Genomic DNA, 26,297 nt, shown 5'->3' on the forward strand with positions numbered 1-26,297 from the left:
GGCCCTTGCTTCGGGTTTAACAGCTCCAGCTCCCGCTCCGTAGGGGAGCCCAAAGGCTGCACTTGGGGGGGGGGGGGGGGCTGGCGCAGAGGCAGCTGCAAGGGGGGGGGGGGGGGTTGAGTTGGGTTTTCCAGCCGGGGGAGATGCTGTGCGGGAGGGAGGGAGAACGGGAGCACCCACCCCGAGCGCGGCTCAAACTCGCTGCAGGGAAATGACAGCAGTGCAGGAGGAGGGGCTTTAACAGTTTATTTAAAATAAGTTTTGTTACAAAACAGGATTTTTTTTTTTTAATTATTAAAATACATAGAAACATCTAATCTTACAAAAAGCTAAATTTATTTTACTTTTTTTTTTTTTTTTTAAATTTTTTTAACTAGAATATGCTGTGGAAGAATGAGGAGAGGGCTGCGGTGGGAAGGAGCCGTCAGTGCACCCAGCTGGTTACCTGCAGCAGGAGCAGGCATCCCCACGGGTGGGTGCTCAGTGCGGCGGGGGGGGCAGTGCCATCTCCTCCCAGCCGTTATCCCCACGCTTAAGCCAACGGGCTTTTGGGCTGGAGGATTTTGTTTGTTTGTTTCCCACTTGTTTTCCATTCCAAGACCATGTAAACAGTATAAATATTACAAACACTTTCATCTCGACCACACTGTGATCTCTCTTGACAAGACAACTGGTAAGTAACTTTACAATAGCTTCATTCGAGACTGCTAAACCCACCCTGGTGCTGTGTAACACGGGCAGCCCCGCCGCGGCTCTCCCTCCGTGCCGGGGTGGTCGGTGCGGGGCCCTGGCAGCACCAGCACCACGATGAACGGCAGCTCGGCTCATGCACAGCACCGCGGTGCCTTCATGCAACAACAGGGCTTGAGAAACCTATGGGGAAAGGAGCTGCTGGGACTTTGGTGGTTTTTTTTTTTTTTCTGGCTTACGATGGAGGAAGGGCTGCTCCAAAAGACATCGGGCAGGTACCTGGGCGCAGTTTTGGGGGAGTTGTGGCCAGGCTGGCCCCGGGGGGGGGGAGCAGAGATGTGGCTGGGGGCTCACCTGGCTCCAAGCCCCCTCCACCCCCCCTAGCCAGAAACCTCTACTGTTGTAAAAACAAAGCTGGAGAGATGGAGGGAGCACCCAGCAGCTCCCCGCGCTGGCTAAAAACATCTGTCCAGCAAAAATAAAAAGTCACAGAGCTGAACGTCCAAGGGGGCAGATCTCTGCCCAGCACCATTCTCCCCCACCCCGAGATGGGGGTCCAGCTGATGGGAGACCCCAGCTCCCTGCTGCTCGTGGTCAGAGGTCTCGTCACCCCCTGGTTGCGGGTCCCGGTGGGCGAGGGAACGGCACCGAAGCCTTCGTGTCTTCCAGCACCCGACTCTCTGTAGCACCGCGAGGGGCCGGGTCCTACAGCGGGTTTGGTGCCGGCGCTGGCACCCGTCACACGGGGACCGGCCTCAGCTTCCCTGGGGGGGGAGACACACGTGGGTCACAGCAGGCAGAGGCATGGCCGTCACTGCCCCAGCCCCGTCCGGTGGCAGTTCAGTGTGCAGCTGGTACCACGTGCATCCCCACGAGCAGCCCCATGAGCGGCAGAGCCCGGCACCCCTGCCCGGGAAGCGGGGCGGAAGCAGAGCCCTCCACCGGCCCCCGGCCGCAGGCACTCACCTGGCAGCCCTGGCTGCCCCTAATTCAGGCTGAAATCGAAAGGGAGAGAGGTTCAGCCCGGGGGCACTGCCCCTGCCCGGCAGCATCGCTCCCCCTGCCCATCCTGAGCCGCCGGCAGCAGCTTCACACCAGGGCGCTCTTGGGGAAGTGCTAACCAGGCTCCCGATGGCCAGTTAGCCATTAGTTAATGAGCTGATTACAAATCAGGTAGCTCTCCCGCAGAGCGCCAGGGCCGAGGCTGGCGGCAGGAGCCGCCTCTGACAGAGAGACCCCGGCTGGGCACCCGGGGCGAGGAGCGGGGCCGCCATGCCCCACCACCCACCTGAGGTCTGGAGCTTCCTGCGGATGGAGGCGGCGCGGCCGGAGAGCTGCCCTGGGCTGGGGGACGCGTGGCCCCGGCCGGGGGGTGCTGCGGTCCCCGGAGAGTCACCCTGGGAGGAGACGGGGCACGGCCCGGGGTCAGCCCATGCCAGTCCCCAGAGGGAAGGACCGGGGATGCGCTGGCGGGCAGACCATGCCCGCCTGGGTCGCGATGCCCAAATACGCGCTGGGGGTACCGTGGGGCTGCTGCAAAACAGGGCTTGGACCGGCCAAGGTGTCAGCAGCGGCTGGGTGCTGCTGCTCGGGGACAGCCTGCGTCCCACGGGAGACAGACGCTCCCCAACGGAGGCAGCTCCAGGGAGGGACACCCGACAGCCAACAGCCCTGGGGACCATGCACGGGGGCACAACAGGGGGAACCCCCTGGGCTGAGGGGGAAGAGGAAGGGGCCCGGTGGCCCCTCGGTTACCTCCAGCTGCTCCTGGCTGGGCCAGGACGCCAGCTCAGCCTTGCGGGAGACGGGACCCAGCTCCACGGAGCGAACCCTCTCGGCAAACTTCAGGGAGCACAGCGTCTCGCTGGTGTTTTTCTCGGCGGGGGAGACCTGCGGTCAGGCAGGAGCAGGCAGAAAGTCACCCTGCCGGCTGCCTGCACCCCCCCAGGCTCCCCCCCCCGCCCCGGCAAACGCGCCGGTGCCAGGCTGGCGAGATGCTATTATTAACCCACTGCTCCTGGGACAGCCCCGGCCATCCACAGCCGGGCCAGCGGCCCAGCCAGCTGGGAAAAGCCGCAGCAGGTGGCAGGGGCTCAGGCACCCCCGAGGGGGCTCGGGGGGGTGCAGGCAGCCAGGGGGGTGTGGGGGGGGTGTCACAGGGCAGGGATGGAGCAGCTGCCAGAGCATTAACATCCTCCCAGCACGAGAGGGGATGGGGAGATGCCACCATGCGAGGAAACCATGCCCATGGGGATAGCATCCACGTGCAGGCAGGGAAGACAGGATCAGGGACCCCCGAATTCATTCCCCATCCCTCGTCCTCATCTGGGGCGTGGAGATGGGGACAGAGCTGTCCCTGGTGCCGCGGTTGCAGACCAGGCAATGTCCCCACGTGCATGCCCAGTGCCCCGGTCCCAGCCCGACTCCTGCCTCCAGCACCCCTCCCGCCTGCGCCAGCACCGGGGCGAGCAGGGACCAAACCCAGCCCCAAAACCGCACCGACCGCACTGACGGGTTTCGCGTACCCGGCCCCCACCTGCACCATCATGAGGGTCTTGCTGTCGCCACTGAGCGAGTCCTGCAGCAGGTAGGTCAGCTTGGAGTTGCGGAAGGGCACGTGGCCCTGTCGGGAGCGCAGGGCGTAAATGACGTCGCCCAGTGCCGAGAGGGACTTGTTGATGTGCTGCGCCTCACGGAGCCGGCTGCCCTCCGCGCCTGACCGCCCGACCCGCTCCGATCCCGCCAGGTCCACCAGGTTCAGCTTCCCTGGGGACACACAGCCAAACCCCCCCCGGCTGGTGTCAGTGCCCGGCCCCACGCACCCTGGGGATGCCGCGGCCCAGACGCCCTGGAGAGGGGCTTGCCACATGCACCCACCTGTGGTGCGGAGCCCCGTGCTGCGGTCGAGGCCGCGGACAGTGACGATGAGGAGGGCGTGGGAGCGGGAGCTGTGCTCGTTCAGGTTGGTGCACTCCGTCGCCCGGTTGACGTGGCCGAACTCGAAGACCTGAGGGGAGCCCGGGGAGGTGGGGGGTGAGGCGAGCGTGCCCCAAACCCACCACACCCCCTGTGACACCCTGGGATATCACCGGAGTGGCAGCCCCCCATCAGGGTGATGACTGCGGTCAGGTCTCAGCCTGGGTGACACGCCAAAGGCAGAGGGTGACAGGCCGGGCACCGTGGTGACAGCCGGCATCCCACTAATCCCCCGGAGCCACCCGGGCCCCACGCTTTTATTTTTAACTCCCTGTGGCTCATTCTGTGGGACAGTGACCGTCACATCGCACCCGGCGACCTATTTTGGTCCGTGTCGCTCCCGGGTGCTTCAGCAATCCTCTGACTCCAGGGGTCACGCAGCAGACACCCCCCCCGCCCCCAATTCATCGCAGCCCCAGCGCCCCCCTCCTGCTCCCGCCGCCCCCCATCTCCCCGCACCTTGTTGATGTCCTCCACGCTCTGCACCCTGAACTCGGTCAGCCCGGGCACGTAGAGCTGCCCACTGCCGTCGGGGCACAGCTTGATCTCCAGCTTCTCCTGCGGCTCCTTCCCCAGCAAGTCCCTGGGCAAAGGGGGACCCATCACCATCCCCACCCGGGGGTGATGGGCACCGGCTGCCCGCCGGCACGGCACGGCACGGCACCCCCGCCGCTGTGTGCCCAGGCTGCCGGAGCAGCCGTCTCCTCCCAGGGATGCTGCGCACCCCATGCGCAGACCCTGGCTTTCCGGCTCCCCGTGTGCCTGCTCCCACCCGACTCGGACCATGCTCCCGTCCCTGCCCCTTACTGCTATTCCTGGTCCCCATTACCCACACGGATGCGCCCCCAGCCTCCTCCTGACTTGTCCTGCCTGCAGCTGGGCAGGAGAGGAAAATATTTCTCATGCTCCCGGCTCCCAGTTAGTAATTTCTAAATATAACGTCCAGGGGGGCAGGGGCAGGGAGGAGAGGGGGATGCCCCGGCCGCTGCATCAGGGCTGGGGGAGCGGGTGCGATGGCAGGGCCCGTCTAAGTAACGCAGCTCAGGAGAGAGTGCTTTGAAAGGCTGGCATGCACCAAAAAAAAAAAATTTCCAAATAAATCCTTGCCCGGCCAAATCCAGCACCCAAGGCCCTGGGAACGGGGTGTGCAGCCACGGCAGGGCTGGTGAGACGGGGAGGGGAGCGGGGGGGGGGGGGCGACGGCCACCAACGCCGGCTCCCCAGCAGCTCTGCTCGCCCCACCAGAAAGCTTCCCCCCCCACACCCCAACCCTTCGCCGTACCTGAGCGCCTCATTGTAAATCTCGGCGGCGCTGACGCTGATGGCGTAGTCCCAGTCTGCCGCCTTGCCCCGCACCTCGGAGAAGAGGAGCTGCAGGGCCCGCTGGTTGATCCCTGGGTTTGCTGCCGTTCCCTGATGGATCGGGGTGAGAAATGGGGCGGGGGGAAACACTCTCTTGCATTTTATTCTGCTTTTTTTTTTTTTTCTGAGCAGGAGCAAAGCCATGGGGGGGTGTTGCAGAGGGCTGCACAAACCCCTTGGCGGCAGCAGCAGTGACCATCGCTGGTGCACCCCAGGGCTGAGCTGGCCACCAGCCTGGTTAGGGGAGGACGCCAAGACCGGGCACCATGGAACAAGAAGCCGAGGAAGAAGAGGGAAGCAAAGCCAGGCAAATTCACCTCCATCGTGTAGGTTTTTCCTGCCCCCGTCTGCCCGTAGGCAAAGATGCAGACGTTGTAGCCATCGATGCAGGAGGTGACCAGGGCTTGAACCTCCTGAAACACCTGGGGGGAACCAGGGAGCGTCAGGAGAAGATGGCCGCACCTCCCCTCGCGCCAGCAGCGTCTCCATGCCCGTGGGACGGCAGCACCCACCTCCTCCTGGGACGCTTGTGGGGGGAAGACCTTATCCAGCTCGAAGGACACCTGCTTCCCCTTGTGCAGGAGGTGCAGGACAGCGTCATCGTCGGTGTCGAAGGTCACCGCGTTGGCCGCCTCTGGACCCTCACCGTCCTCCTTTGTGATGGGGCGGACTCGCCCAAAAACACGGATATTTCCTTGGAGGAGGATGCAGAGACAGCGTCAGCCCCGGCGCATCCCGCCACCACCCCCCGGTCGCTGTCAAACACGGGACGGGCTGAGCGCCACACCCCGCTGCTGACCAACGCGTCCCATCTCCCGCCTGAGCATCTCTGGGGGGGGGCACGGAGCACCCACGCCATGGTGATGGGGTGCAGCGGGGTGATGCTCCCCCATCCCTCCTGCCCCCCTAGGGACCCGCTCTCCCACGATGGGTCCCTCTCCCCCCCCGCCCCGCGCACCTTTCAGCCGCACCAGCTCGTTGTGACACTTCTTGCGGAGCTGCAGCTCCCGCCGGTACTTGCGCAGCAGCTCCCGGTTGGTGCTGTGGACCTCCTCGATGGCCTGGCCGATCTGCAGGGGGACGGAGAGCAGCGGCTCAGCGATGCACCCCCGCCTCCAGCATCCCCACCCCGCGTGGGCAGGGAGCCGGGGCGGCGGTCCCGGGTGGGCTCACCTCGGCCCTGGCGCTCCGCAGGGTCTCCTGGAGGAGCAGGGGGAAGTCGCGGACCTGACGCTTCAGGCTGTTGTAGTCGTGGGTGAGGGTGCGCAGTGCCGGCTGCAGCGTCAGCAGGTTGGTCCGGACGCCTGCAGACACGAGGCGGAGTGAGGGGCTGGTGGTACGACCCCCCCCCCCCCACGCCAGCCGGGCAACCCTGCGAGCCCCCCCGCCCCCTGCTCACCCGCCAGGTTTTCGTGCACTGCCTTCATCTCCACTTGGGCGCGGGAAAACGCCTCTTCGATGGCGCGGTTCTTCTCCTCCTCCATCGCCTGCATCTCCTCGAGCATCTGGCCGTGCGCTCGCTCCAGCTCGGCCTCGTACATCATGATCTGGGAGAGGAGCGGGGGGGGGGTGGGTAACACCGAGCCAGCGACCGCCTGCTGCCGCGCCACATCCCCTGGTGACCACCACGCGCAGGCAGGAACCGCAGTGGAGCCGGGCGGGGTGATTTCTGACTCGGACCTGAGCTCGGAGCTGAGCCGCCGTCTTTTGGGAGTTCTGCAGCTGCTGCTCCATCTCCTTCAGCACCTGCCTCTGCATCCCCACCTGCTCCTGCAGGTACTGGTTTCGGGACTGGCTCTCGCACAGGGCTTGTTTCGCCTTGGCTGACTCCACTTCCACCGTCTTGATGATGTACTGGGGGGGAAAGCACCCAGAGCTGGGCTGTACTGGGGAGGCAGCACCCGAGGGGCCCAGGACGGAGCCCGTGTTGGCCCGGGGCGGGGATTTAATTTACAAAATCACGGTGCTGCGTTGACGCGCTGAGGGCAGAGGCACGGGTGGCACTCGCAGGGCACCCGCAGGGCCCCGCTCAGCTCCCAGCCAGGAGAGCCCCATGGTGCTCACCTTGACCTGCTGGGGCTGCGACTTGAGGCTGGCGATGGTCTCCTGGCTGTCCCGCAGCCGCCGGCTGAGCCGCTCCTCCTCCTCGGCTCTCTCGGCCAGGGAGTCCTTGAGCCGCAGCTCCACCTCGGCCAAGCGGTTCGTCTTCTGCTGCACCTCCAGGTCCAGCTCCGCCAGCTTGGCCCGTGTCTCCTCCGCCTCCTGCTGCAGCTGGGACACCCGCTCCTGCAGCCCGGTGTTCTCCTGGTCCCGAAACGGCACGGCCGAGGCCGGGTCACCCATGGGTGCCATCACCCCGCCGCCACCGCCACCACCGCTGCCGACTCACCTGGAGGTGGGCGCAGTCCCGGCACGGTGCCTGCTGCCGCCGCCGCAGCTCCCGCAGCTCCCCCTCGCACGCCTTCATCTCCTGCCGCAAGCGCTCATTCTCGGCCGCCAGCAGGTCCCGGTGCTTCTCCGCGTCCGTGCCGCCCTGCCGAGGGGAGGGGAGGCGATGGAAGCCCGCTGCACCCCGGGGAGCCCCCAGCCCGCTGTATCGGGGAGCCCCCCGCCCCCAGAGGGGCTTTCTCCTCCCAGTCCTGGCATTGCGTGGGACAGACAATCCCACAGACTCTCGTCCCTCCATGTCTCTCTCACAGGGCCCAGACTGCAGCCCTGGGGAGGTGTCAATCCCCCCAGTCGTGCTCCTACGCCCTCCCCACGTGCCCCTTCCTCCTGGGGGATCCCCCGCTCCAGCGCCCCTCGGGGCAAGCGTGGCTCAGCCCAAGCCCTGCGGCAGCTCACCAGCTCCGAGCGCAGCCGGCTGATCTCCTGCGCCTGCTCCAGGAGCTTTGCCTTCAGGGTTTCGACCTGTCAACACCAGGAAGGTTAATCAGGAGGCATCTCAGCAGCTTTCGGAGGAGACCCTGCAGTGCCACCCCTGCCACCGACGTCCAGTCTGGCTCGCACCTTCATTACGCCTTAATTTTCCACCTCGCTCTGAGTGCCTGATTCACATGAGCTGATTAAAACGAGCGTTAATGAAAGGCTTGCTTTGACCTTGTTCGACCATGGGTATAATTTGTCCATGTTGAGCATTAGCAGAAACCATTATTAAAAAAAAAAAAAAAAGGCATCATCTTTGGAGAAGGAGAAAAACAAACCTATCCATAATTGTGTTTAAAGAGCCAGAAGCACCTCGTCCTGCCCTTCCGACACAGATTTGCTTTGCCTGCTCTATTTTTCTTTCTAGGAAAGTTATGTTGGGAGAAAGAGGGAGCACGAACTCTTCGACAAGTCCATGTGTCCGAGTCCGACGGGAGGATTGTCCCCAACCACCCATCCCATGGTGACCAGGCTGCCCTCCCTGCAAAACCGGGTCGATTTCATAAATCCTCCTAATTTTGCGCAGGGACCGGCGAGCCTCCCAACCCCGCACGCACTCATTCAAATTAACGGTGGCGGCGAGCGCTCGGCAAAGCCGGCGGTCTCGCGGGTTCTGTTTTTTACAGGGTTTGCCTGCCCGCTCTGTCCCTCTGCCCCATGCCCAAAACCCGCCGGCGGCTGGGTGAGCATCGCCGCCTCCCCAAAACTCACCCCGGAGCGAGCCGGACCTGGCCACGCGCTTCACCGCCGTCCCCCAGCTCCCAGCCCAGCTCCCGGTTTCCCCGCGCCAGAAAGCCGCCGAGCCCCTCGCCCGGACGCAGCAGGGCATTGCCTCATCCCAATAACCAGCTTTTTCTAAGCAACCGGGCCTCCGCGGACCATAATTTAGGAACTGCTGATTAATAACAAATGCAGACGTGCTGACACGGTGTTGTCATTAATTACGGTAAGTTATTAAGCCACGCCCTTGCAGAGACGGCAGCGCGGCGGGCAAGCACCTCCTGTGCGGCACGGCACGGCACAGCCCGGCATGGCCGGGGGTTCTGCGGGCAGCTCCGCACACGTACGGCCAGGAGCTGGGGGAGGCAGCTGCTCCCTGCCAGGGTCGGGACCCCCCCCAAAACAGCGGGGCTGCTCCGCTCCAGCCGGGGGGCTGAGCATGCACCGGGCGCACCAGATTCCTGCTCGCGTGGGAAAATCCCATTTCCGTATTCAGTAAGGCAGATTATGGAGAGATTTTTTTAAAAAAGTATTTTTAAAAGAGGGGAGGGACCGAGAGGACAGAGTCACGGCTTGTTACAGGGAAGCCGCCACCCCGGCCGGCCAACGCGCACGCCAGAGCTTGCCCACCGCTCCTCGTGCCAGCGGCGCCCGAAAATGCCGATGCGCCTCCATCCCCTACCTGCTCAGGCATCTCTGGCCGCATCCTGCTCTCCGGAGGTGACAGGGATTCCTTGGCAGCCGGATCCGGCTCGAGCCGTGGCCCGGCCATCCCCGAGCTTTGGAAGCTGGGCTCAGCGCTCTGCTCCGGCCGGCATCGGCCGCACTCACTGCCGAACCGGCCAGCACGGGGCCAGATCCTGCCTGCGCTCACACTTGTGTCATGCAGACTATGCCAACCGAATGCAGGACAATTACCTCCACCTTTTTGACACCCGTGGAACAAGCAGAACCTGACTGTAACAGCTTCCACAACAGCCACATGCAAATCCCTTTACGAGGAGCCGCAATGTCGATCTCCCCGGGACGACCCAGGTCCTCGCGCCGAGGACACGGCTGCACCGGCGCAGGAGATGGGGTTGGGGGGGGGTGTCTGGCCGCAGCGGCCAAAACGCTCTCCCCTTGGGCACGCAGCTCTGCGCATTCACATTCACGTTCCACCTCCCAACTCTTGAAAGTCACTGACATTAATCCGCTGGGTCGGTCTAACGAGCTCATCCTGCTGCGGCAGCCCTGCGCTGGCAGGACGGACGATCGCCGCGGGGCTCTGACCCTGCAGCCCTCCCGGACATGTCATGTCCAGGGAGCCGCGCGCCCTCCCGGGCGTTGTCGCGGTGTCGCCGTAATGTCAGTCGGGGAGGGGCTGCGAGCAGCCCGAGGTGCGGCCAGGGACGGTGGGACAGCCCCGGTGCTCAGGAGCTCCCAGATCACCCCTACGCACCCGAGCAGAGAAGATGCTCCGTGACGGAGGTCCCGCTCTCCTTCCAAGCGTGCCCCTTGCTAACCGCAAGCTGCGGCACTCGAGTCGAGCCACGGCCTGAAGCTCGAGACCCCGCCGGACCTGCCCCCCCCGTGCCCCCCTGTCCCTGCCGTACCTGGCCTTGCAGCTGGAGAGAGCGGGAGAGCTCGTCATTCTCCCGGGCAGCGAGCTTCTCCTGCAGCCCCAGCAGCTCCTCCTGCAGCCGCAGCTTCTCCTCCTGCAGATGCGCCATGGAGGCCATCACCTTCTGGATCACCGGGAAGGGCCGGGCGGCCGGCAGGCTGGCACGTTTCCCACCACACAGCCTCCCTCCTGCAGCGGGAGCAAAGACGGAGCCGGTCAGGATCCAGCCCCCTCGCTGGGCAACAGGAAGATTCCAGCTACGGAAGGTGCCGGCTACGGGAAGACTCCCCGGGGGCTGCGGTGGAGATGGCCCGGCAGGAAGCGGGACTCGCAGAAGTCCCATGGAGACGTGCCGGGGGGTGCATCCCGGGCGCCACAGTTCCAAGCACAGCCGGCCGGGCTAACGGCGGGGATCCGGCCAGGCGAGCCCCTGCGCAGTGGCGGGAGCCGAAGGGATCCGCCGATGCCAGTGGAGCATCCCAGGCCGTCACGCAGCGTGCCTGCCTGCGCCGCCGTGACCCAGCCCCAGCACCGGCCGAGATGCCGTCGCCTCACTCGGGTAACGACCGCCTTCACCAGGGCACTCTGATTCATCCCAGCAGCCTTTTTTCTGAATGAGCAGGTGCCGGTGGAAAACCAGTACGCGGTGGTGTTATTAAAGACTGCGTCATTACACACAAATATAATGGCAGCCAAATTAAAATTATATGGGTACCCTAAACGGCCATATTGCCTAATCCTTGCGCGTTCGGCGTTCTAACCTTCCTAGTATTATCTTAAACATCGTTTTCTACGTGTTAGTAGAGCCACCGGTGCTGACGGAAGCCAACCTGGCCGTACATCAGAGCCTACCAAAGGAATCCCTAAATGAGCTGGTAGTTCCCAAGAAGGAATGAGCTGGCCTGACTCATTCCCGACGTGGGGATGAGGCACCGCGGCAGGCGAACCGGCGGCAGGATCCCGGCTGCCCGGCGCCCTTCCCTGCCCGCTGCGCATTTCATCCACTGCCACCAGAAACCTGAGGTTTGAAAGGCAGGAGGTGATGCTGGGAATTGTTTCGTTGCCTGCGGGCAGATGCTGCCTGCTCTATGGGAAACATCCTGAATACAAGGAACAAGACTTTTTTTTTGCCTGCGAATCGGACTTTCTACCTTTAAAAGGAGTTATAGAGCCAGTGGAGCGGGCAAAGAATGAAGCGCTGGGACCAAGCCACGGCTCTGCTGCGGACGGCGTGCCATGGGACTCAGCTGGCAACGTCTGCGGGAGCCATCGATGGATTTTGCCTTCCTGCCTTGGGCTGGATGCCCTGAAACAGCGCCGGCAGGCACCGGCTTTCCTTTCTTTCTGTGCCAAAAGCTTGGCCCAGCCCAGGCAGGGGACTGGGACGTTCCCTTTAAACCCAACGCACGCAAATCCCACCCCAAAACTCCCAAAGTTAACAGGACGAGAGCTCTTGCCCCTTGGGGAGCGTGCAAGGATACAACAAGATTACGGGAGGCGCCGGGGCTCCTGCGGAAACACGGCGTGTTCGCACACATCGCCCGCGCTAATCCCGGCCGGGGCTGAAGGCAGAGCCGGGTTCAAAGCCACGACACCTGGCTGCAAGTCAAACTGCCGCGCAGGGGTGATCCCGCACGGATAACGCGCTCCTCCTTGCTCCAACACCTTCCTCCCGCGAGAGCATCCTCGGGAGAGGAGATGCTGGCTGGGACCTGCCCCACACCCACCAGCGGGCGGACGCGCTGCTGGTGACACGGGTTCTAAGCGCGGCAGGTGCGGCACGCCAACCCTCCTGTTTTCCAAAACGCTCTGCAACCCGTTTGGAAAGGTGGCCGTTTTCCATGCCTTTGCCCCGTTGGTCCCTTTCTCCCGCATCCCTGCCCCTTCCCACCAACCGCCCCGTGCCGGGAGCTGCTCAGGGACGCAGCCAGGGACCATGCGGCTCCCGGGAAGCACCCCGGACAATTCAATTCGGTCCTGACAGAGAAAGAGGGGAAACCACGGGGATCCACCCGCCTCAGCACAACCACGCACGCTGCAAGCGTTTCCACTAATGTTGCGGTTTCCCTAAGAGGGAGCAGAGCGAGCGGTGGGTTTGCTGGTGCTCACCTGCTCTGTTCACCCCGTTAAATAATTCGTCGCTTGCCTGGCGTCGCCCGACACCTGGCTGGTGGTTGATCTCTACCGAGACCCGATCCCTGCCCCGGTGAGCACAGCCACGCGTGTACGTGTGCCCCAAAAGAGAAGAGCTCCCCCCGGTACCTGCTGGCAGGCACCGGGCACCCATCCCATCGCATCCCTCCTCCCAAGCACCCGCCGCCGCATCCCAACCTCCCCCCTACCTGCTTTCTCCAGGTTCATGGCGGAGGCCGCCTGCGCCGGGGCGGCAGCTGCCGGCTGGCGGGGGGACGCCGGCGGCTCCTCCGTGGCCAGTGCCGGGGCCCGGAGCCGGCTCTGCTCCCACCGCTCACCCGCCGTCTCCCGCAGGGCCTGTGTCCACGAGAAGAACCGGGACGGAGAGCTGAGAGGCAGCGACTACGCACATCATCGTGGCAGACACGGCATTTCCCCGGCGGGCCGGGGGCAGCGAGAAGGGGGGAGGTGGCAGAGGGCAGGAGAGCGGGACGCGGGGAAAGCCTCCCTCGGAGGGACTGCGGTGTCGGGAAGCCGCCGCAACGAACTTATCCCGTTGCTTTTAGTTCCCCCCATAAACAAGTCCTTCCCTCACCTTGGTCACGCCGTTATACTGAACACTGTTCTTCTCTTTATGGCCTTAAAAAAAAAAAAAACAACCCCAAAAAGAGCCCAGCCTGCAGGCGGGGGTGCTCGCTGGTGAGCCGTGGCTCAGGTAACGCCATGCCCCGTGGGATGGAGCGCAGCTCCGAAAAAAACAGAGAAGGTATCTGGAAGGAGGGAAAGGAATATAGAAAAGGTCCCAAATTTCTCTATCGCTTACTTGCAGGGGAAAAAAAAAAATAAATCTTTTGTAAAAAGCACTACAACACGGATGCTTTCAGAAAGCTGAGCTGCCGACCAGCTGAGCTTACAGAATCGCTCCCTGCCCTGTGCAAAAATGCCTTTTCTTACTTAAATCTTATCTCAGAGCCTGTGGCATCGCCCCATGGGCCAGCAATGCCGGGGAAATCCGTCCCACCCCAGGAGAGGGGCGAATGCTCGGTACACGCCAAATATTTCTGAGAGCAATTTGGAAGGAGGCGGCGGCAGCATCCTCCTGGAGAAGCCGCGTGTCTGCGGCGCCTCTACATTTCAGACTCCGGGAGGGTTTTGCTGGAGGGAATTCATCAAGGCTGGTGTGAGATAAGAAGGTGTTTTCCTTCTTTTCAAAGACAGAGAATTTAAATTATTTGCCCGAAGCCCAGAATGAACTGGTGGCAGCAACACCAGTAGTACACAGGGTGCTGACACCGTCCCCAGCTGCAGTAGCCTTCCTCCTCCTCCTCCTCCTCCTCCACCCACTGGCAAACACCATCTCACGGCGCTGCATTTTCTTATCACCCTTCTGCCTTGAGCTCTCCTGCCTACGTGACCCAGCAGTGACCCAGAAAATGTTATTCTGGGATGTTCCCCGGTATCTTTCGATGCCTTCTGACTCTCCGGGGATGCTCTTCCCTCCGCGCCCGGGCAGCAGCTCTGCGCCAGGCACGCAGCGCTGGGGTCGAGGAGGAAGCTGGCTGCGGGGAGGGGGGACCAGCAGGGTACGGGGCGTCCTTCCCACCACCCCAAAACCGCTCCTCACCTGGACAGCCAGGCAGAGCCCGCGTGGGTTTGCAGCGTCTGGCCAGCTCACGCTGAGGATTTTATGGTGAACCAGTACAGGCAGCAGAGGAACCTGGGGGGAGGCGTCCGCTCCGCTCCCGGTGACGAGCGTGTCCTGCCCGCGGCCTGAGACAGAGCACAAGGCATCACCGGGTCAGCCTGAGGCCCCAGGATGGACACAGCCTTCAGCCTCGCTTAGCAAACCCACCTCCTCCTCCCTGCTGCTGCCACCACACCGGTGCGCCAGAGACGGTGCGTGAGTTTTGTTATAAATGTTAATTATGTTAATTAGAAAAATTAGCCCTTCAGGGGGTGGAGACCGGCTGCCAACAACTAGTAATGAGAATTCGGGGTGTAGCATCCGTCTGTCCTCTGCAGGATCAGATCTACCCACCCACCGGGGACACCCTGCCCCTCGCCAAGCCGCTCCGCTTCCCACAATCCTACCTTGGAAAAGCTGCCAAAGCCACCTTGCATCACCGAAACCAGACAGACGGACCCTGCCGGCATCACCTCCCTCCACTGCCCCCAAATATTTCCTTTTTTTGTCATGGAGCCAAAACCGAAAGCCAACGGGGCAGCAGTTCCCTGCCCTTCTGAGCCGCACAGAAGGAAAACGGCATCTCAAGGAGCTTTTTCCCATGGCTGTGTCCTCCTCTGCTAGGGGACAAGCAGCTGGCGCGGCATACGTCCCAACGGGACCTGCTCGGGGACACTGTGCCCCCTTCCCATCCGACTGCCACAAGCTCTGCCACCACCGCGGTCAGCCAAATGGCTTCTCCATCAGGCAGGGAAAAAAAAATCAACAACCCACAAATAAAACCCCACTAATGCAGGTTTTGTTCCTAAAATCATCTGGAGGCACTTGAGCCAGAGGCAGAAGCAGCATTTGGAGGGAGATGTGCCCCGATGAAGTCAGTCCATCGCTTTGGACTTCTTCCCAGCCTGTAATTAGCCGTAACATTTCGTGTGTGCCGTGAAAATTGAGCGTTTCCAAAGCGCTGGCGAATGCCCGGATAAAAGGCGATGAGTTCCCCATCCCGGTGCAGGCAGCAGCAGCCACCAGGCAGAGGAAGTGCTGAAAAACCCCATTTTTGGAGGCTTTGATGCCAACCAGCCAACCCGAATGCTGGGGAAGAAGCAGTGCCCGGATAAACGGCTGCCAACACATAGGGATGGCGAACACTGAAACCAGCAGCAAAAAAAGTCCAAACAGGGGGAGGCTTTGCTGAAACCCATCCAGCACCACCAGCAAGGGAGGTGGGAAGGGCTGCTTCCCGACAAGCGGCTGCAGGTTGGGGCAAGCAGCCGCCCGCCCGCCCAACAGCTCAGCCGCCGCGGAGAAAAGCCCTCGACTAAACTCACCTATGGGGTCTGTGCACCGGGGAGAGATAAGGAGCCCGTCCAAGGAGCCGAGGCTGGGGAGAAGCAAGGGCTCTGAGTCTTCCCTGCCATGCGTATCACTCCATTTTCTCTCTTACATGTTAAATTTTAACCTTTCTCCTTAAGCTTCCCGCTCGGAAGGGCCAGGAGGAAGGTGCAGGCAGCCCTCTCTGCTCACCCCTCCAGCCGCCTACTGCTTCATGCCTGCTTCCGAGTCTCCGGTTCTCAAATCCTGAGCTTCAGCCGGAAAGAAATGTGAAAAATGCAGGCTGGCCTGTTCCCGGCCTCTCCTTCCCCAAGCGTGAGCGAGGGCGTGAGCGTGGCAGGCTGAGCCCCAAGGGAAAAGGACGAGCCAAGGCGCTGGACTCACCGTCCGGCGGAAGGTCCTTCGTCTTCCAGGAGGCTCTCGCAGAGGACACGGATCCCAGATCCCAGGTTTTGCGGGACGTGATCATGGCACGGTGGTCCCGAGCACAGCGACACCTCTGCGGACAAGCGCATGGAAAGACATCTCAGCCCGCCCCGCTTTCCAGCAGCGAAAGCCCAGGGGACCGTGCTGGAGCAAAGCACGACGGCAACGCCGCCCCAACTCCCGAATCCCGCGGCGAGTTGCATCAATCCCGATTTCACTCCCGGGGCCGGGGTGCCGAAAGCCCCGGGGCTCCCTCCGTGCTCCCGGCGGATGTGACATAACCCGTGTCTGCAATTAATTTACTCATTCCTGGAGCCTTTTCCAGGCTCCTCCTAAGTGGGAGCTGCTTGGGGGTTAGTTAGTTATTTATCAACTCCAGGACGGCGGGCAGCCCAGGCCAGCACCGGGGCCGGGCCGGGCAGCCCCCCGCAGCCCCCCCGGAGCCGGGCAGCCCCCCCGGAGCCCCCCGCAGCCCCCGCAGCCGGCCGGGCACCGCAGCGCAGCGGCGGGACCGGGGGTGCCCCGGCGGGGGAAGGGGGCGCGGAGCCCCCGGTGCCGCCCCGCCCGCCGCGGGGGTCCCTTGTTCTCCCAAGCGGCGGCCCCGGGCGGGCGGGGCGGTCCCGGTCCCACGTCCCGGTCCCGGTCCCGGTGCGCAGGAGGCGCAACCCCGCCCCGCGCCCCCCGGTGCCGGTGCCGGTGCGGGTGCGCAGAGGCCCGGAGACGCCCCGCTCCGCCCCGCCGGTCCCGGTCGCGATCGCGATGCCGGTGCCGGCGGCGCCCCCCGCTGCAGACTAACGGCGGGCCGTGCTCTCACCGCCGCCCCGGCAGCTCCGTGCTCCCCCAGACAAAGGGAGCCCCGGTCCGCCCCGCGGGGCCACTCACCGGGCGTGGGGCGGCGGCAGCGGCGGGGCAGCCAGCCCCGGTCCCGGCCCCGGCCCCATCCCGGCCCCGCCCATCCCGGGCACTTCGGTAACGGAAACGCCGAGCTCCGCCCCGCTCCCGTTGCCACGGAAACCCTGGAAACCCCCCGACGGGCGGCGGAGGCGGAGGCGGGGCTCCCCTCCCACCCCCCCGGCGGGCCCGGGGATGGGAGGGGGGAGGGGTGTGTGTGTAAGGGGATGTAAGGGGGTGCGTGTGTGTGTGGGGGGTGTCCCGCCCGGCCCCGCGGAGCTGCCGGTGCAGCCCCGGTGCACCCCAGCCCCCCCCCGCTCTCCTTCCCGGGGAGTCCCGGCCCCGCCGTGCTCCCCTGACCCCCACGCGTCAGAGCCCTGGGGGGTCCCGGTGTGTCCCCGGTACCCCCGGTGTATCCCCTTCCCGTCCCGGTGCTCTCTGGGGAGCGGGGTGCTCCCCCCCCCGGCCCTCCGGTGTGGCCCGTCGCGGTGCTCCTGCCCCTCCGGCATCAAAGGCAGCACCCCGCGGGCCGGGGGGGCAGAGCACCCAGCACCCCCCAGCAGGTGACCGTGGTGCTGGTGACCCACATCCGTGGGACAAACCATGCCCTCGCCCCCCGCCACGTCCCCAGCGCTCCCAAACGCCGGTGAATCCGCTGGCACCGATGCCGACCGGGGCCTGGGGACCTGGGTGTCACCGGGAAAACAACCGGTTTCTAACCCATGGGCGTGAAGAAAACAGCACGACGCGCCCTGAGACCTCTCCGAAGGCCCCGGTGTCAGAAAGGCAATGAAAAGTTCTGCTTTAAATGTCATTTATACGCATTTTTAGGGTGTGATTTGTATCTACCTGGCTGCATTGCACATACAATCATTATGTTAATGGCTGGTTTGGGTGACACAAGTTACTCATGGCTTGCTCACGGTAATTAACTGGCAGTACCGGATATTTCCCACAGCAAAACATAACTCGGCATCCACGGTGGCAGCAGCGGTGGCGGGTGCCCAATGCTGATGGCTCACGGCCGCACGCCTGACGTCGGGCTGACCCGTGGGGCACGCGGGTCCTGGGCAGGTTCGGGGATGCAGCGCTGGCCGCCCCTTGGGACACGCAGGGCTGGGAAGGAGAAGGCTCTACCCGCCAGTGGGATGTGCTCCTCTCGGGCCGGGGGTCCTTCACCTCACCACCCCGTCACAGCCTTTCGCTCACTCCTGGCCGGGTTTGGAGCAGGATTCGGCCTTCTCCTTCCATCCCAGCGCCTCCCTTTGGGCATCCTCAAGACACGCCACCCCATCCCCTGCCACCCCATCCCCTGCCACCAGCCAGCCCCAAGCACGGGGGTGGGGGGTGGGGGGGGGGGCACACAAGCCGCTCCAGCCACTTGCCCCAGGGAAAGGGGGCTGGGAAGGGTCACCTCCACGTCCCCATGCCATTCGCCCCCCGCGCAGCGCCTCGTCCCTGATAAGCAAATGCCCTCCCGGCCCGGCAGCTGCCTCCACCTCTGCGCTGCGGCTGCCTTCCCCCTGCAGCCAGCGCAGCAGAAAAAAACCAGCGACAACCTCCCAGCCTCTGCAAAGTGACGCCTCCCCTTCGCTTCAGCGGCGGGTTATTGGCATTCCCAGCGCAGAGCCCTCAGCATGGATGTATGAGTGTGCGTGCGCCTACAGACACACACATACACGTTCATATATGTACCCGCAGAGGCCCTAAGCACTTGTGCATAAATATCCTATTATTTGTGCGGCTCCTTCAGCTGGTTTGGTGATAATATTGACACACGTAAAGTTACTTTCTACTTCCCGATAGCAATTGTAATGCCCTATCATCACCAGCTTCATTTATGAGCTGTAAGGGTAAAATAAATGTTTAAGTAAATTACTTTAACCAGTCATTAATTTCCTGGCTTTTGAATGCTTCAGGTTTTTAATGGTATTGCAATTATGCAATGCACGTAAGTCAAATAAGTCTAAATTAACCAGGCGTATGTGTGAATTCTCCTGTTTAGAAAAATAACTTAATGAATAAGCACGGAGCAAAATTTGAGATGAGGAAAGGGTTTTGTGCCAACAGCCATATTCAAATAGTCGCCTGTGAGCATTACCCCCCCCCGCCCCCCCCCCCAAACAGCAGGACTGATTTTCGGCAGCCCCAGCACACCAGGGACAGGATCCCCAGGGATCCAGAAGTGGGGTTATTTGGGGGGGGGATGCACGCTGGTGGCCGAGCTCCATTTCCCTCGGCTGCAACGCTATTTAGCCATTCAGAGCCGTAAATCCCAGAGGATGCCCGCTTGCCATGGGATGCGCTGGGGGGCTGCGGGAGCAGGCGACGGGATGTACACCCTGCTTGTACCCCCCCTCTCCGCAGGGATTCACCCATGCCGGCTGGGATCGTCTCAGCCTGGTCCCCCAGCGATGTTCCTTTCCTTGGATGTCACGTCTCCGTGACCTGAGCAAGCACAGGCTGACGACATCACTGAAGGTATTTTTAGAAACGCCGCTTTGCAGGCAGGCAGAGAAAAGGCAGCAACGGGCAGGGCTTGCCGCCAGCGGCACCCTGCTTCGAGCACCCGGCAGGTAACGGGAAGGCTCAATATATCGACGACCATCAGTGCCAACGTGCGGCTGCCCTGCGCGGATGGCACCGGCAGCACCAGCCCGCCGCGGGACACGCTGCCGGGGGACGGTGACCCCGGTGTGGGTTTAGCTCTTTGCTTTAGCCCAGCCTTTTCCGTAGCCGAAAAGCATCGCTGTTGCGACACTAAGTCAGGCAGGTTAATTCGCCTTTTACTTGGATGAGGGGAAGCTCCAGCAATCGAAACGCCGCGCTGAGCGGGGCCTTTTGCATTAGGCATTTGTTCTGCCCCGAGCCTATATTTAACCTACATAGACGGCTGAAAAATCCCCCAAATCCCAGCAAAATTTTAACTCCCCCTCCCTTCGAGCAACCAGATAACCGAGTCCACGGATGCAGGCGTACCTGAAGCCTCTTGTATATTGGGATGCTCCCTGTAGAAAATTCCCACCAGAAGCACCAGACATCGTGAGAATGTGTTCCCAGAGCACAATTAATTATAACCCAGCTGATTATTCTAATGTTGCTCCTCCTTGAGGAGGTGAGGGGATTTCTCGGCATTGCTGAGGCACAGTTTGCCAAGCCGACACGAAATGCTTACCAAAGCAGGAACAAACCCCCTGCATTCCTACATTGCCGTTTTGCACAAAGATAGGAGTTTTAATTAAGTCTTAGCATGCTCCTGAGAAATTTAATACTCATTTTAAAGTTCACCAACTGAATTAATTCAACCCGGAGGCTCCGATCCTTCAGATAGGGTTGTGTTGAGCTGGGTGGAGAGCGGGGAGCTGGGGAGGGGCGTTGCAAGGATCGCTGCCTAAATCCGACACAACGGGATGCTGTTGGCCTCAGCAGCGGCTCGGGATGGCGGAGGGGGCTCTGCAGCGGCTCGACTCAGCCCCCCTGGCCAAAGCCCACGAGCCGGTTAGGCCAGGTTTGGGCTGCCGGGGTGGTAGGCTGCAGCCCAGGGCAGCACGGAGCCGGTCCAGAGCTGAGAAGCCGGCTGGTTTGGCTGCGAGCTGCTGCGCTCCACGGCTCAGCTCTGCCTGTGTGCCCCCCCCAGTGCAAATCTCCTTTACGTGGAGCAAATGATAAAAGTGACATCTTTTTCAATCATCTGCTGTATGCAGGTAGAGAAAAACTCTACAAGCCACGTTGCAACCGCTGGTGCTGCCTGCACGCAGCCAGATGAGTGCAGGGCAAGATGTAGCAGCCCTCAGACAGACGGCTCCCCCTCCCCTCCGAATTTCCTACCTCGGCCTGCGTTGCAGAGCCATCTAACCAAAGGCTTCCAGGTCTCCCTTTTACCTACCTTTTCTCTTTGTCATATTTTTCAGCTGGCTTCAGGTACGACTTGGGTTTGGCTTTAATCCTTGTGCCTTCCCTAAGCAAAGCTCCACCGGGCTCATCCCGCGCCACGTTGGCTGCTGGGGAGCTGTGAGCTGCTCTGCGGGAGGACCGCGGCTCACTTGCTAAGTCATTAATGTTTCATGGCATTAACCAATACGGGCTCCTGCTTATAAAACACTTCTTAGAAACAAGGCTAAGAATAAGCGCGACGTGTCCCAGCTGAGGCTAAAACTGCCCCGCAACACCCCATCGGCTGGGGGATGCCCATGCTGGTTTGAGCGGACCCAGCAAGGGGGCAGCTTGATACCTATTAAATTCCATCCGGGACATTTTATCCAGCAAATAAACATGAAGGTTGTACTGGAAAGATCACTGCATCCCAAGCAGGAGGTCCTGGAGCTCCTGGTCTGACAGGAGCCCACCGTCAGTCCCCTTGCTTCCTTGGGACCTTCCAGTCGGGACCTCGGGTGCTTTCTGCAATTCTTTTAAATTGAAGATAGAAGCTGCAGGTGGGTAACTGGGATTTTTTTTTCAGAGTTTTGCTACTTCTGCCGTTCATTTTCTCCTTGAAGCCAAGCGCCCGCGGTGGCACCGGGCCCCTTGCCCTGGCTGGGTAACAGGATGTGCAAAGACAGGGTTAGGCTTTCCTCCGCACAGCCAAAGCAATGTGAGCCATCTCCTTTAAAAAATACATTTTAGTGCCCTCCAAAGTGTGCTTGACTTTGGAGAAGAAATGAAGTAAAAGCAGTAATTCTGAATAATTTAGGGAATAGAGTCTTGGGGCTGATCTAAGTGGCCGTGCTGTGCTGGGGGGCTGGAGGAACGCAGGTCTCACTGACAGTACCCAGCCAGTTCAGGCGTGGGCACAGGTAAATCAGTGAGAACCTCTACAGGGAAGAGGGAAACACCCCTGTGGTCGTGAAGTAATGCACCCGTGTAAAGGAAAATACTGTGACAGCAGGTAATCCGTGAGATGAGCTCAGCTGCATCCCGACTGCAACGTGAAAGCTGCACCCAATAACGAGATGAATATGCACACGAGGTGGAATATTCTCCAATTGAATTAAATAGCCTTCCCTCTAACCGGCTTTGGCTGCTCGATATTGAGCTGGCTGCGTAATCCCACTGCGAGTCCATCCCGACACGGGTACAACCGCGCTGGTGCTGCCGCCACCGGGTCCCCGGTGCACTCTGTGCCACCTACAGATGTTACCATGTCCTGGGAACGTTCAGCGGGCACGGTCCAGCTGCATCGCTCGTCCCACCGTGTCTCGGTGCCAGCACGCGTGCGATGCTGTACCACCACCGCTCTGCAGCTGTGACACCTACACTCCTCCAGCGGGACGGAAACGTTATCCTCCCATGCATTATTAACACCCGTTACGTATAATGGCTCTCTCTACGTTTGCACCGGCGACGCAGCTCGGAGCCCCCCAGCAGCAGCGTCTGCGCCAGCTCCCAGATGGGCTCAGCCATGCCCACCATTTGCATCCAAGCCCCTTGTTTCCCTGTGCCGCAGGGGTGCTCCCACCAACTCTGTGCACTGCTGGGTGATCCCTTCCCTGCTGTCACCTTCCCTGAGCTGGAGCGTGCCAGCTCACCCCGTACTATCACGGCTTTCCACTTAACAAGGAAAAAGGCTGGGGTCTTTCAAGTTTAACTTACTGAAATGTCTTTCATGGTGATTTAATTATTGTGGACCCAACTGGGACCATATTCTCATTTTTTTCCTCTGAGATGTAAATTGGAAGCTCCACATGCCCCAGCAATGTGCGCTGGCAGCCCAGAAAGCCAACCGTGTCCTGGGCTGCGTGTCCAGCAGCGTGAGCAGCAGGTCGAGGGAGGGGATTCTGCCCCTCTGCTCCGCTCTGGTGAGACCCCCCTGCAGTGCTGCGTCCAGCTCAGGGGTCCCCAGCACAAGAAGGACATGGAGCTGGTGGAGCGAGTGCAGAGGAGGCCACAGAGATGCTGCAAGGGCTGGAGCACCTCTGCTATGGAGACCTCAGGCTGAGAGAGTTGGGGTTGTTCAGCCTGGAGAAGAGAAGGCTGCAGGGAGACCTTAGAGCCCCTTCCAGTCCCTGTTAAAGGGGCTCCAGGAAAGCTGGAGAGGGGCTGGTGCCAAGGGCAGGGAGTGACAGGCCAAGGGGAATGGCCTGAAGCTGCAGGAGGGGAGATGGAGATGGGATGCGAGGCAGAAATTCTTCCCTGTGAGGGTGCTGAGGCCCTGGCACAGGTTGCCCAGAGAGGTTGTGGCTGCCCCTGGCTCCCTGGCAGTGTTCAAGGCCAGGTTGGATGGGGCTTTGGGCAGCCTGGGCTAGTGGAGGGTGTCCCTGCCCATGGCAGGGGGTTGGAACTGGATGGGCTGTGAGGTCCCTCCCAACCCAAACCAGTCTGGGATTCTGTGATAATTGAGATGGTGAAGAAAACTGTGCTCAATTAATAGGAAGAGTCACCAAGGACATCCATAAATCTACCTGCCAAAATTTTACAGGGAAAACCTGTTTTTTCCTCTTAAAACTTGGCAAGTAAATAGATGCACAACTACCACCGAAACTCTAGCTTTTCAAAATAAAAGCAAAATTTCTTGTTCCTGTGCTGGTGCTTCAAAGACATCATTCTGTCACAGCAGACTACAAAATTGAGAACTGCAAATAAAATGCTTGGATCTGTCCTCAAAGCAGGTTTTACACACAACGAGGGTCTTCTGCTTCTCGACTAAGCTGGTGGAAGTTGGGGAAACAATCAAAGGAAACGTTAAATTCCATCCTCCCTCTAAGGTTTAGGGAAAACGGAACAGCACAGCAATGCGCAAAGCTATTTTAGAACAGAAAACTTTTACGTCTACGCCCAATGAATACTAAACAGCCACATGCTTCGGCTCTGCCGCTTGCGCCTGGTGCTGCGTGAGCACATTTAATTTGTCTTTGTGAAAAGGACTGGGCCCCCACCCATAGTTTTATGCATATGCCTTAGAGATGAGCGGGATGTGAAGGGTGAACCCGGGTCCTCTCCATCAGGAGATCCCTTGAGCAATCACTCACAACTGGAAAAACGAGGAGAGAGTAAGGAAGATCTGGCAGCGCAGGCAGGGGTAGCAGGCAGGAGGGTTTGTGCACACTGACAGGGAACAACTGCCAGCTCGCTGCTTTTTTTTTTTTTTTTTTTCCAAGCAAACCTTCAGGTCTGTTTGGAGATCCTAGAGAGGTGTTGGGTGAAAAAAATAAGGATGAGATGGAGAAAGAAATGGTACACGAGGTGGGACCAAGGCACGGCTGAGGCGCTCAGCATCCCAGGCAAGGTGGGATTGGCGCTCTCCGGGGCTTACGGGGTAGCTTTCCTCATCTTCATCCCACCAGACAAAAAGTGCTGCTTCATTAACCCCTTGGGAAACAGCGGCAGAAGAAACACAAAGCCTGTGTGCAAACACCTGGGCACGTGTCATGAAAACTGCTCCAATCCAGAGGCATTTTGCTGTTTTTTCATCCCCAGCCTTCGCTTTTGACGCAGACTCTGCCCGCTTGCCCCCAGCCCCACCCCACCGCTCTCACCTGCGGGCCCGGCCAGGCTGACCCCGGCCCCGGGCACATTTTTCGGAAGCATCCTCCTCCACCGGCCAGTCTCCGCGCAGCGCCTGCGGGTTGGCAGACGTACCCCTTGAGGCCGCGGTGCTCGCCCTCCTCGCTGCGGGCAGGGATGCTCTCCGCAGCCTGCATCCCGCTCCTCTTGCTGCTCGCCTTGCTCCAGCCCTGCACTGACAGTCCTGCCAGCGCACACAGTGCGTGCATGGCCCCGCGCAGCCCGGGCAGGGCGCTGGGCTCTGGATACGGCCCCCGCCGACCCCTGCCACAAACCTCCCCGGGACCCTGGGAGAAAGCTGGACCGGTTTGGCCGTGCTGGTGTGGCCAATGCTGACAGCGGCTCTCCGGGGGTGATGCTTTACCGCACTTTTCCACACGTGGTGCCACGCGGCTGGCACACCGGCACTGAAAAAGCGTTGCCTCCTCGTCAGGGCCTTTGTCGCATCCGTCCCAATCTCAGGGGTCCCTGGGTGAAGCCCCCTGGCAGTCCTCCTCTGCCCTTGTTAAGGACCGGTAAATGCTTTTCTAAAGGTGGTCCGTAATGGTGCCCGGTCCCAGCAGCTGGTGCGGAGCCAGGGTGGCAGGGCCCCCCCGGGATGCTCCACTCACTGCCAGCCTCCCCCGTGAGCAGAGGCAGAGGACGGCTTCCCGCACCCGGCGTCACCTTCACCGCCGAATTTCTCAGTCCATGCAAACCTCTGGCAGCTCTGCCTCGTCTGTGACCGGAGACGGAGAAAGTAACATCCCCTCTGCTCCCGTCTGCCAGTGCATTAAGAAAATGAGAGCCGATTAAAGTCCGTCCCCTCCTGAGCACCATCGGTCCCAGGCAAATTGCTGACACAACCGATTTAGTAGCACCGGCAGCCAGGTGGACTTTCCTCCCTCTGCAGATATCCAGATCTAGATGGGTTTGGGGTCGCTCAGGTCTGCTGCTCCGAGCGTTGGCTGTAATCAAAAGAAGTGGTTTAATTGCACAGAATGAGTGTGTTAATTGGGTTCTTTTTTTTCTCCATCACCCATTAAAAGTGACTTTCCTTGCGTCCACGCTCCTCGGCTGCTCACCACGCGAGGGTGCTGGGATGGGGTGGGAAGAAGCCCAGAGGAAAGCGCTCCGGTGTGCCCTCACTGCCTCAGCAACCTGCGTTGGCTGGCAGACCCCCATAGCGCCAAAAATCTGTCCCGTGCCTGGAGGCAGGCGTGCTGGAAAGCCCCATTTCCCTCCCGTTAACCTCCACCTGCAAGCGCTTTCTAGAAGGCAGCCAAGAACAGTAAAACCGGGGAGATTTGCAAAATAAACAGCGATCAAACGCAAAGACCTTGGTTCCTGCTCCGGAGGGCGCCTGCCAAGACACACAGATCGTATCAGGCTAATTTACAAAAGGAAAACCACCCTAATTAGTGTTCAGGAAAGCGCTTTAATGAGAAGTGCGTTAGTGTAAAAAGCGAGAGCTTGGCGAGGTCAAGTCATTCCTGAGCGCCAGAAAAACAGGAAGCGGGGCAGAGCCGATCTCTGCCCGCGACACCGCAGCACCATTTTCTCACTTTTTTTAATAACATTTCAGGTTATTAGTGAGGAACGTATAAACCGCAGAGCCTAGTGCCCAGCGACGGGGCAGTAACACCGCACATAACAAGCTCAGAGCATCGTAACGCCAGATGTGCCAGCTCTCCCCGGGGAGGGTCGCGCAGCCCTCGTAGGCATCTCCTCCCCCCTTTTTGGGGCATCGTGTAGGTTTTATGGCTGGAGTTTCCCCCGGTGAAGGGGAGACCAGAAACCCTGTCAATGCTATGAGTCCTGTCTCGCCGGTGGCTGTGACGGCGGCTGGTAACCATGGCAGCAGAGAGATTTTTCACGTGATATTGGTATTTCTGCAGCACAAAAGAGCCTCTTATCTAGAATGAGTAATGAGTCTGGCCGGTCTTCGTTCCTCTGGTTACTACTAAGACGAGCGGCAGGGCACGGCCCACATGCTGCTCGCCCTGGGGTGAATTTGGACCATCCACAGGCAGACCCACGGACCGGGGGGGTGGGAGGTTCCAGAACATACAAGGATGC

At 61.0% G+C, this 26,297-nt stretch overlaps 1 protein-coding gene across 10 annotated transcripts; it reads right to left on the reverse strand.

Annotated features, from left to right (window-relative positions):
- Positions 1–231: 231 nt before the first annotated feature.
- KIFC3 (kinesin family member C3) lies at positions 232–24,942 on the reverse strand. 10 transcript variants are annotated; one of them, XM_075765398.1, is made up of 24 exons: positions 24,212–24,942; positions 15,807–15,921; positions 15,631–15,673; positions 15,419–15,471; positions 14,034–14,179; positions 12,619–12,766; positions 10,269–10,465; positions 7,873–7,938; positions 7,418–7,561; positions 7,093–7,332; positions 6,709–6,882; positions 6,428–6,575; positions 6,202–6,332; positions 5,987–6,098; positions 5,541–5,722; positions 5,346–5,450; positions 4,949–5,079; positions 4,126–4,249; positions 3,568–3,697; positions 3,227–3,456; positions 2,446–2,580; positions 1,979–2,087; positions 1,657–1,685; positions 232–1,454 (listed from the first exon to the last, which is right to left on the reverse strand). In XM_075765398.1, exons 1-23 carry the CDS (start codon positions 24,446–24,448, stop codon positions 1,681–1,683), a joined length of 3,105 nt encoding a protein of 1,034 aa, XP_075621513.1. In that variant the 5' UTR covers positions 24,449–24,942; the 3' UTR covers positions 232–1,454; positions 1,657–1,680. The 10 variants fall into 10 exon arrangements, with proteins under 10 accessions (XP_075621513.1, XP_075621512.1, XP_075621515.1 ...); XM_075765397.1 differs by lacking the exon at positions 1,657–1,685 and having other exon boundaries at positions 24,212–24,941; XM_075765400.1 differs by lacking the exons at positions 1,657–1,685; positions 24,212–24,942 and adding an exon at positions 16,731–16,826.
- Positions 24,943–26,297: the final 1,355 nt, after the last annotated feature.

The sequence above is a fragment of the Balearica regulorum genome, chromosome 13 (assembly GCF_011004875.1).
Source record: "Balearica regulorum gibbericeps isolate bBalReg1 chromosome 13, bBalReg1.pri, whole genome shotgun sequence".
NCBI classification, from domain to species: Eukaryota; Metazoa; Chordata; class Aves; order Gruiformes; family Gruidae; genus Balearica; species Balearica regulorum.